Raw genomic sequence first — 12007 nt, 5'->3', positions numbered from 1 at the left:
GTGTTTATAACCCATTATACCTGTTTCTGCACTATAAACGTCACCTACGTGCTCATTTCCATTGTTTTAAACGCTATTCCAGGGTGATTGAGAATCCCAATGACAACTCGGACAGAACAGTGGTCGCTCTCTGCCAGGGTCTCGGGGTCATCGAGTTCTTCAAGATGACCTCAGTTTAACTCACACATAAAGGATACAACACCACGAGAAAGATGAATGAAAGTGTGAGCCAGCTTTGATAGGATTTGAACCACTGTCGTCAGCTTCACAGTCCAACAGCTTCCCCACTGGACCACAGAGCTGTCTAAAACAAACAATACTTCAGTTTAACATACAATAGATGTCTGCCTTCACAGTTGTTTGTTGTTATTTCTACAAGTAGCCGCAGACTATAATTAGTTTCATTACAAGTTTCTAAAGTATATGTATGTATATATATATATATATATAATATGTATATGTATATATGCATACACGTATGTACGTATGTACGTACGTACATGTATATATATATATATATATATATATATATATATATATATATATATATATAATATACTCTTCAAAAGAAGAAACGCAAAACCACATTGTCGTAACATTTGGAGAATTGATTTAATTATTGAATGGTGAGTCCGATAATTACCAAATGTTGCAGGATTGTTCACAATTCACTCTAGTCCATTGTGAGTAAGTGATAGGACACACCACCAAGGTCAAGGTCATCTGGAGTCAATACCGGGTGTGGCCTCCGCGTGTGTTGACAACTGCCTGGCACCGCCTGCCCATTGAAGCAACCAGAGTACGGATGACGTCCCGGGGGATGGTGGCCCACTCGGCCTGCAAGGCTGCTGCCAGCTCGGGCAGGGTCTGGGGCTGTGGTTGTCGCGCTGTCGGAGGCGTCGGTCCAACTCGTCCCATAGATGCTCAATTGGGTTCAAATCCGGTGATATCGATGGCCAAGGAAGGACATTAATGTTGTTGTTCTGTAGGAAAGCCGTTGTGAGACGTGCTGTGTGAGGCATGGCGTTGTCATGTTGGAACACTGCGTTGGCGTTGGCCATAACTGGAACGATGTGTGGCCGGAGGATCTGGTCAATGTAGCCCTGTGCATTCAGTTGCCCTGCACGTGGACCAGGTCAGTTCTGCCAGTGTGTGAGATGGCTGCCCACACCATGACACTACCCCCGCCGAATCTGTCCACTTCCTGCCGCAGTTTGCCGCATAACGTTCACCACGACGCCTATACACGCGACATCTTCCATCATGACGTCGGAGCAGAAATCGGGACTCGTCACTGAACCACACCTGTCTCCATCGCAGTTGAGGCCATTGTCGATGAATCTGGCATCACTGCAGTCGGAGTCGACGGTGTTGTGGTGTTAAGATGACACCTCGAACTGGACGTCTGGCACGAATTCCTACCTCACGTAGGCGGTTCCGTACGGTCTGGTCGGATATCCTGCGCAAACCTGGTATTGCTGCGGCTGTGGAGGTGGCAGTAGTCAATCGTTCCCGAAGGTGGCGTACCCGGATGTAGCGGTCCTGCCCGGGGGTAGTGACCCGTGGTCGACCGGATCTAGGGAGGTCACGTGTTGATCCATGTTGCTGGTAACGGTCCCACAGTCTGGAGATGGTGCTTGGGGACACATAGAATGCCCTGGCAACGGCCGTTCTGGATTCGCCTGCGTCTAGTCGGCCGATGGCATTGTTTCTCTGCGGTTCACTGAGACGTGGCATGTCCTGGATTGTCAACTGTCGGCCAGATACAGAGGCCAGGCAAGCGAACACCCTGCACTTTTATACTGTCCGTGTTCATGTTGCACGTGCAGACAACGCACGTTCAGTGGTGACATGGTTTGCACGTGGCTGCGTTTTTGCGAATATTCACATTTTGGAACTTTATTGTACAGTAGCTGCGTTATATCGAATGTAACCGTGGGAATGTGTTTGGGACATGCAATGACCTTATATTCACAAAGCATGAACCGGTAGGAAACATAAAATCGGAGTTATAACCCATTTGTACCCTTTTGCGTTTCTTTTTTTGAAGAGTATATATATATACATATATACATATACACACACACACACACACACACACATATATATATATATATATATATATATAGTGTTGGTATGAAATGCTCTGGGGGAGGGGGGGGGGGGGACATAGCCCAGTGGTAAAGCGCACACCTGGTATATATATACCACACACACATATACATGTATATATATATATATATATATATATATATATATACGTATATACATATATACGTATATACATATACATATACATATACACACAAACACACACACAAACATCTATCTATCTATCTATATATATATATAGTGTTGGTATGAAATGCTCGGGGGGGGGGGGGGTGGAGGGACATAGCCCAGTGGTAAAGCGCACACCTGGTGCGCGGTCGGTTTAGGATTGATCCCCGTCGGTGGGCCCATTGTGCTATTTCTCGTTCCAGCCAGTAAACCACGACTGGTATAAAATACATAAGCGTACGAGACAGGTGGGCCACTGCCCTCCTAGTGCTGGAGAAAAACCTCGTATTCGGGGGAAAATTAGACAGATATGCTGGCACAATGTGCCAATCTGAGATATTTTTTTTCTACCAGTTATTTCCATCATTCTACCCTCAAAATTAGTTGTGATCCATGTAAAAATACATAGTGATTAGTTTGCAACCCTATATAACTGTTTGGTAGTAATGCTAATATGAATAAATGTTATTATCCAGATTCTGGCATTTTCGTTTAATTCGGGCAAATCCATCTTGTCTCCCCCCCCCCCCCCCCCCCCCCCCCCCCCCCCCCCGACACACACACACGCAAATGGGAGCCCGTACTCCTGAGATAAAATAATTAATATTAATCCACTAAACACTGGATTTCCACAACACTTCCAAGTTTGGGGAGCTGGTGTAAGTACAGTAACCCCAACTTCAAATATTAAAATTTTGTAGTCTTCTTCTTATCAACATACAGTGAAATCCCTCTAAATTGGGCACCCATGGGACTAAGTAAAAAAAAACCCCTAGATTTGAGGGGTATCCAGTTTAGAGAGGTTAAGTTCTGAAGTGATATTTAAAAATAGCTGATAAAAAAACGTCAGGAATTGACAGGTTTCACAGCGTATAAATATAAACAAGCATTCTGTGAGTTCTGCTTTCAACAATACATGTCCACAATTTAGCCCAACAAATTTGTGTATCTCCTAAGTTCAATGGTCACAACTCTGTGAAAAACTGGTAAATTGCCATGAAAGTCAAACTTGATCTTTGACTAAAATTTCATCTCAGTATCTTGAAGCATTGCAAAAACAAAAGTCTGGAAAACAAATTTTTGTTATCTCCAATATTCAAGGGCCATAATTGTCAAAAGTGGGTAAATCGTCATGAAAGTCAAACAGTACATGATGAAGCTATACACAGAAAGTCAGCGCCATCAAGGCATTGTAAAAAACCCCATCTGGAAACCTGAATACGGGACAGACGGACAGACGGACAGAAGGACGGAGAGGAAACCTGTCCCCTCTGGTTGGACCTGTAGGGAACTAATAAATATTCTTAAAGGGCCTTTCACATTTAGCAACATTTTGACAAGCATTCAAACAGATCTCATTTTGGTACCTTCTTCTCCTCCCAAAAGCGTACATTTAAAAATACAGATTTATTTTACATCATTTTGTTTTAAAATATGCTGGCAATAACACCTTCCTGAGACTGGACATAGTTCAGTGGTAAAGCACTCGCCTGGTGTGCCGTCAGTTTGGGATTGATCCCCATTGGTGGCCCATTGGGCTATTTCTTGTTACAGCCAGTGCACCACAACTGGTACATCAAAAGCCATGGTATGTACTATCCTGTCTTGCTACTTATGGAAAAATGTATCGAATTTCCTCTCTATTTACAAAATGTTTGCCATCCAATAGCCGATAATGAATAAATCAATGTGCTGAAGTGGTTCTGTTAAACAAACCAAACTAACACCTTCCATTTCAGTGGTTGCCTTGTACCTTCATGAAAATAGTCTTAATTGGGAAAAGCCCATAATAAATAATTAAAAAAATTCTTGACCTAGAATATTTGCTATATTTTATCTCTAACTCCATGCGAATTGAATTCGTAATCTTCAAATGTTACAAGTAAAACAAATATTGATCATTTGAAGAGGAAATACTAAATATACAATGACTCGTGTTAGTATTATATGGCTATATGACTTGAGCCCACATTAGGAGAAAACTGTTTTTCTCTTTTACTTTTTCACAAGCAATGCACACACTCCAATCAGTCTATTATCTTGTTAGTTTGCAAGGGTACTTTGGGCACACAACTTGGGAGGCAAATCCAAGATGGCTGGACCAAGGTCCTGCTCCACCTTTCTAAACAATATTCAATTTTCATCTTTTTCTATTTTTTCCATTGGAATGTCCATTTGACAAGGTAGTCCATGTGCCCTCTTCCGATTGGTGCCTCCCCCCCCCCCCCCCCCACACACACATGCACAAAAGAGTTCCTGGATCCGCCCCTGCAATTAACTATTGTATATTATTATTTCGGTCCATCACAAGAATGGATCCTGTGACCCGTCGGGCTGCAGTATCTGCCAACATCAGCTGGGAGCAGAACTTTCACTTTCTGCTGCTTTCAGCTTCTCTACTTCAGCAAGGATCTCCTTTCTATTTCTCTCTGCTTCAATGTAAGTCATTGGATGAATGGGAAAGAATCCACCAAGACCTGGAATACAATTTATATAAAAAAATTAAAACAAATGATTCACACTTTTAGATGTATGAGTAAGGTGGGGGATTGTGTGGGACTGACCATAGATTTTAACATTAAAAGTTAGTTTTGTTTAATGACACCACTAGAACAATTTGATTTATTAAAGGGACACACCCTAGTTACGGCTAGTTGTTAACCATTACGGCGTTGTTTTTCGCTATTAAACCCATTTTTTTCACAAATAAAATTGCACTTTACTTACCGTTTATTATTTAGAATATACATTTCCATTCACCTGAAGTGTTTTTTGGTAATCCTGGTAATCCTGGTGTTTGTAATACCACGAAATGCATTTTTCTTATTTCTGAAAAACGGACGCACGTTTAAGAAAAAAACGTTGAGCAGACAAGGTCTAATCTATTTTTAGACGGGATATTTGTCACAGACGTTGGTATACCACGTGACCGTTATCATTTTGGTTCGGTTTGTTTTCTCGTGCACGGTTCGCGCAATCAACATCCGATTTGTTGTTGTTCATTTGTGAGATTTTTCTTCACAGTTCGTGAACATTTTCAGTAACAATAAAGTTCAGACAAGTAAGTATCTCAATACAAAACGTTACAAACCCTTAAAACCAATAATTTTGCTAAGTCCTACGATATCTGGAGAGGGGATACAACCAGGACAGAACAGTTGGAACATGTCCAGGAGAGGTGAAAAGAACGCACCCCAAGTCTGTGAAATTTGTCGTGACGTAGGCATTGTTGTGCTTCGAGCGACATCTACCGGTGACATCAGAATACAAACTTTCAAAATTATTTCAAGCAATTGGGACATGGGGATTCCCATGGTATTTATCGATATAAAACCTGCTTTTTCACTCCATTTGATAAAAATGTGATCTAAGTGTGTTACAGGTTTGTAGATTAACCAAATTATAATTTATTTTCGCTGGATGGAACTAGGGTGTGCGGCTTTAAGCTAATCATTGGCTATTGGATGTCAAACGTTTGGTCAATTTGGCATATATTATAGTCTTAGAGAGAAAACCAGTTACATGTTTTCATTAATTAGCAGAAACAGATCTTTTATATGCACCATTCCACTTACAAGATAGTACATACCATGGCCTTTGATATGCCAGTCATGGTACACTGGTTGGAATAAGAAATAGTCCAATAGGCCCACCAACAGGGATCGATCCTAGACTGACCACACATTAGGTGAGCACTTTACCACAACATTAAGAATATATTTACATAAAGGTTAACTTTATACAAAAATTGTTAACTATGGTTTAAATGTTTTAATGAATACTTCTAATTCTCAATAACAAGTCTTATTCCTGCTTTTGCTTTTACGTAAGCGCAGAAAACAAGAATGATGTTGTTATCCAAAAATGACGTCATTTTTTTTCCATTTTCAGTATATATATATATATATATATATATATATATATATATATATATATATATATATATAAGTGTGCGATTTTGAGGAGTCCAGGAGCCCGAGGCTCGCAAAAATCATGTAAGCCTCTCTGGCTTGGCTAGCATATGAGCCTTCGTACAAATAATTTGTACAAATTACATTGATTCTTCGAATGACACAGTCAACATATATCTCAAAATCCTGGGAAACCACAGTCTTGAATAGTGATCTTTTCCATGGTTTCAAGCAAAACATTTAGTGTATCTTCCGTTCCACTGGAGACACATGATGGGGCTCGCTGGGTTGGTGGCAGGCTCTCAAGATTTCTAAATAGGGAGTCCTTATGACACTTAAATTTTTTAAACCAACATTGCACACTATATATATATATATACTCACGAAAAAAAGTTCCTGTGCATCATTAAAATTTCAGTGAGACGTATGTTTATAAAAATTTTAAATATTGTGTTTTACATAGATGTACTATTTATCTGTCAAAAGTACAGTGATCCCCTCCTGTCTTCTGAACCTGAAATACGGTCTACACAATGCTTGGTGCACCGTCGGTGACGATATAACAGAACAACATATTGATGTCATGTCATGGTCATACTTTGTGATCACCTAATCGGTTGCGTAAAGTTCTTCCACTGATTGGCCTTAACACAGGGATGTATTGGGATGTTAAAATTGTCATTTCCAAATGATTCCACATGTGTACCCGCTTGATACTGACGATTGGTTAACGTGATGTCACGTATCGACTCACTAAAGATGGAAGATCCCTAGTATTCCTACTGTCGAGAACATCTCCGCAGACACTGCATAGTTTTCTGATGAACACCAATGAACACCAAAATGACTAGCAACAACGTTTGTGCCATTCTAACTTCAATCATACCCATCTTTTGGAGGCGTGACATCACACTGACGACGATCAGATGCCAACAAAAGTATTTTTCTGAGTGATGAGAATCCATACAATAGTTTTAGAGTCCAATGATAAGAAAAATGACGTCAAAGAGGAGCACGTGACCAAGAATGCTAGTAATGCAACTTATGATCACAAAGCATGAATAGCTCGTGCAATTGACTGGGCACTGTTGGGATATGGAAGGAAGTGGTTACACATTTATTTACTGAATTTTTTATGACCAGATTTCAAGTAAATTATACTCTATATGCAATTATTTGGTGCACAGGAACTTTTTTCTGCGAGTACGGTATATATATATATATATATATATATATATTTTTTTTATTATACCTGCCCCAAAAATAAGTTATGATACAACTGATTCAGTCACTTCTTTATGTTTGAGTAGGGTGCATGGGCCACTCAGAATCACACCATATGATGCCCTACAAAAATGTGGGGCTGATTTAGTGATTATAGATTTTCTAATCAAAGCAAATGCTGGAAATTGAGAAGTATGGTAGTTCTCAAAGTTAGACTTGAACCTTTTTTAACAGCAGTGTGAAAGCATAAGATTATAAATATATATATATATATTATCGCTTCTGAAAAATTAAGAATATGGATATATCTGAAATACTGTGACAAATAAGATGGAAAGCAAAAGCTTCTTGTCAAGTTGATTATTATTATTTGTGCAGCATTTGGTTACAAGGTGCAGAACGTAGCCCAGTGGTACAGCGCTTGCTCGATGCGCAGTCGGTGTGAGATCGATCCTTGTTGGTGGACCCATTGCACTATTTCTGGTTACAGCCAGTGCACCACGACTGGTATATCAAAGGCTGTGGTATGTACTACCCTGTCTGTGGAATGGTACATATAAAAGATCCCTTGCTGCTAATCGAAAAGAGTAGCCCATGAAGTGGCGACAGCGGGTTTCCTCTCTCAATATCTGTATGGTCCTTAGCCATATGTCCGATGCCATATAACCGTAAATAAAATGAGTTGAGTGCATCGTTAAATAAAACATTTCTTTCTTCTTTTTTTTTCATTTGGTTACATACCCATCACCTTTCAATTTTGAGCCTTGAGAAGTTGGACAGACTAACGATTGAAGCCTCAAGGAGTAGGAGCTACTGGACAATTACTGACAAAATGGGGTGAACTAGCAACTGACAAGTCACTTATGGGTTGCTAGTTTTCACTTTGCTGGATTGTCACATACTCAAGGCCAGATCCATGAAATATTGAAGGGGGGGGGAGGGGGGGAACTAAGAGTAAAAAGGGCATCTGCCTCTGTATATTATATTATCTCACCCAAAAGTTTCTCCACTGGTAGAGACAGCTTTGCTCCATTCGCTATCCAGTACTTCATTCTTTCAAAGTTAACCGCTACAAGCTTCTCATTGTGCATGTTTGGAAGAGGATCGTAACTTCCTATTTGTTCGAGAACCCGACCCTGGCGAGGTTTCCGATTGGGCATGACAACAATACGGAAGTACGGTCGGTTGGTACATCCGTACATGGAGAACCTGATTATCAGATATGACGGCCTCTGAGGAAGACGTGGCATTGTCGTTTAATTTCTGAAAGAAAGACTTTTTTTTTAAAAACATACTTTGTAGCATGTAATAATGTCAGACTTGCACTCCAGCTGATATATTGTTTGAATGTTCAAATGAATGAATGCACTCCAGCACAAAAATACACATTGGTTATCAGACATAATTTGAGGGTACATATAATGAAAACAAAACAGATTCAGGGGCCTAGCTTAGGTTCTTCAGGTGGTATGCAGACTTTTTTGGCGATGGAACAAAATGCATACACATAAACGCATTTACATCATATATTTTAATTAAAAAAATATTTGTAATATCAGGTGGTACGCAGCAGCTGTGTACCTGCGTATATGGAAGCTAGGTTCCTGAGATTGTAAGTGCACATACTAGGTGGCTGTGGGTTTGAAATCATTTGAAGAGTTCAGGCGCAAAATGCGATATATCCATTTTAGTAAAAATGGGTTTTTTAATTGGCGTATATCGCGTTTTGAAAAAAAAAAACGGGATTTACCCAATACAATTTCATAAGGATCAATCACATTTTGCAGCTATTCAGCGGGCCTACGATTAGCCCTTACTGACATACAATAATGGCTTTAACTAAAAACTAGAAAGAAAATGGGTTTATATCGCGTTTTGCGCCTGAACTCTTCATTTTAAACTGGACACTCTATGTGACTATTTCACATACTTTGACAAATTTTAAACAGCAGTTCTCTTTCTATAATCTTTCTATTAATTCATTATAAAATGAATCCATTTATTTCCAAGGTTTTAGGGTATGTAACTTTATCCTTCATACCCTCTGACAAAAACCCTAACTAATGGTTGTTAACAATACATATAATCACTGCTAATAATCAGCAGCTACATAAATATATACAATAATTAGGCACCATATCTAAAGTTTAAAGTTTTGTTTAACAACACCACTAGAGCATATCAATTTATAAATCATTGGCTATCGGATGTCAAACATTTGGTAATTCTGATATAGTATTGAAAGGAAACCTGATACTTTTTTCAATTAGTAGCAAACAACTGCACCATCCAACAGACAGGATAGCACATGCATACCACAGCTAGCCTTTGATATACAAGTCATGGTGCACTGGCTGGAATGAGAAAAAGGCCAATGGGCCCAGACCAACTGTGTATCATGCAAGCCTTTTACTACTGATCTATGTCATGATAATAGGCCTTTAACAGGATCATCCCATTAAAAGAAAGAAATGTTTTATTTAAGGACGCACTCAACACATTTTATTTACGGTTATATGGCATCAGACATATAGTTAAGGACCACACAGATTTTGAGAGGAAACCCGCTGTCACCACTACATGGACTACTCTTCCGATTAGCAGCAAGGGATCTTTTATTGGTGCTTCCCACAGGCAGGATAGCACAAACCATGGCCTTTGTTGAACCAGTTATGGATCACTGGTCGGTGCAAGTGGTTTACACCTACCCATTGAGCCTTGCGGAGCAGTCACTCAGGGTTTGGAGTCTGTATCTGGATTAAAAATCCCATGCCTCGACTGGGATCCGAACCCAGTACCTACCAGCCTATAGACCGATGGCCTGCCACGACGCCACCGAGGCCGGTTAAATCATCCCATTAAAGTTAAACACAGAAAACAGTGTTATGGAGCTCTTAAAGGGACAGACCCTTGTTTTTAAACACTAAGGCATATTTTTCAGTATTAGAGCTGTTATGATCATTGAAATCAAACATTACTCATATTGTATTGCTTACATTATCCATTTCCATACAACCAGAGTGTGTATGGTCATCCTGGTGTTTCTAATACCACAAAATGCACAACGTCTGAGAAGTAATGGTTAAATGGAGTTGTATTTTAATCTATTTGTAAAGGTATTTCAACGTCACAGACTCTTGTTTCACTCTGTTGTATTCAAATTTGTTATAGGTTTGTAAATTAACCAAAATTAGTGTCCATTTTTATGGGTTGAAAGTAGGGTCTTGGTGAAAAAAATATTCTTAGTGTTTAAAAACTAGGGTCTGTCCCTTTAACATATATGCGACACACTTTAGAATACTGTACTAATAGTAGCATGCTAACAGTAACAAGAGCCAGTTCAAGGAAATCACAAATACATGCATGTACCTGTATACATATACATGTATGATGTTGATAATGTCACTTTACATTACCTGTATCGGAGCTGTTATGAACTGTTTCTAACAACCTTTACTGTTAGTCAGTTGGAAAAATAAGGAACTGTAAGTTAACAAAGAAGTCGGGAACTAAGTTATTTTCATTTTAAATATTCGTATGTACTATTTTCTGATTTAATAAGCTTTAATTTTGTTGTCTCTGCTTTACAAAAAGCCAAAGTAGGCAAAATCACCACCGAACGTGCTCGTTTCGACCCCTGTTCATGTTGGTCCCAACTATCTTTCACCAGGTCACTTCGTCCCCACCTAATTTGTTCTGTTTCTGCCACATTTTTAAATACTAGTGTTTTCTTCTTTCTGTTTTTTTGTTATTATTATTTGCTTAAATAAAAACGAAAACAATATTATAATAATAATAATAATAATAATAATAATAATAATTGTCATACTTTTAATATAAAACCAAACAAGCAATAACACCAAACAAACAAACAAAAACAACAAAAACCAAACAAACACCGAATGATTATTGAATTTCAAAATGTAACTATTTTGCAACCAAGCCAGAATTTCAAAATATAACTATTATCGTGAAATCATTGCAACCAAGCCAGTACCCACCCACCCCATATCATTGGGAGTGTGATGTCTTATTTCACTGTTGTTGGTGGGTTTTTTTGTTTTTTGTTTTTTGTTTTTTTTGTTTTTTTTTTTTTGTGGGGTTTGTTTGTTGTTGTTGTTTTTTTGTTGTTGTTTTTTTTGGGGGGTTAAGCTGTTACTAATTTTGTTATCGTTTTAACCATAACATAATAATAATAATAATAATAATAATAATAATAATAATAATACATTATCATAATAAATGTAGGGAAATATATATTGGAAGGCATTTACTTTGGGGACAAAACATCTAAGAATCGAACTGGTTCAGGGTTGAATCATTTCCAATAAAACTAGTCTACTAACTAGTAGACAGGTACTCTGCATTGTAAACTGGAGTATCCGGAATTACCCGAACAGTTTGTAGATATCCGAAATTAGCCGAGAGGCTCCAACTGAATGTATCAACTCAGAAATCATAGATTGTATTTCAACAGTAGCAACAACAGCCAATGGTTTCTAATTTTTACATACAAAAATAAACAATAGGCAATTTAGTAATAACAAATATTGCGTAAACGGCCTCTGGATGTTTCGAATAGTCACTCGGAA

The 12007-nt window shown here is 38.7% G+C and overlaps 2 protein-coding genes across 2 annotated transcripts in view; one reads left to right on the top strand and one right to left on the bottom strand.

The window, feature by feature from the left end:
- LOC121388815 overlaps window positions 1-351 on the top strand; it is a 47775-nt gene extending 47424 nt beyond the window's left edge. The window contains exon 20 of the mRNA XM_041520324.1: window positions 83-351. Within this exon, the coding sequence (XP_041376258.1) occupies window positions 83-179 (97 nt within the window). The 3' untranslated portion in view covers window positions 180-351. The remainder of the gene's footprint in view (window positions 1-82) is intronic.
- A 3746-nt stretch (window positions 352-4097) lies between these two features.
- Window positions 4098-11049, bottom strand: LOC121378817 (28S ribosomal protein S16, mitochondrial-like). The gene is made up of 3 exons (XM_041507149.1): window positions 10832-11049; window positions 8410-8678; window positions 4098-4757 (listed from the first exon to the last, which is right to left on the bottom strand). Exons 2-3 carry the CDS (start codon window positions 8663-8665, stop codon window positions 4633-4635), a joined length of 381 nt encoding a protein of 126 aa, XP_041363083.1. The 5' UTR covers window positions 8666-8678; window positions 10832-11049; the 3' UTR covers window positions 4098-4632.
- Between the last annotated feature and the right edge of the window lie 958 nt (window positions 11050-12007).

This window comes from Gigantopelta aegis, chromosome 2 (genome assembly GCF_016097555.1).
Source record: "Gigantopelta aegis isolate Gae_Host chromosome 2, Gae_host_genome, whole genome shotgun sequence".
NCBI lineage: Eukaryota > Metazoa > Mollusca > Gastropoda > Neomphalida > Peltospiridae > Gigantopelta > Gigantopelta aegis.
The sequence above is the reverse complement of the archived record's forward strand: the minus strand, read 5'-3'. Positions and strand labels throughout refer to the sequence as shown.

Bases quoted from the DNA above. Each gene is read 5' to 3' on its own strand.
- LOC121378817 (XM_041507149.1), bottom strand. From the start codon at position 8,665: ATGCCACGTCTTCCTCAGAGGCCGTCATATCTGATAATCAGGTTCTCC. The intron at 4,758-8,409 runs GTGAGATAATAT...ATTGTATTCCAG, and splicing joins ACCAGTGGAGAAACTTTTGG to GTCTTGGTGGATTCTTTCCC.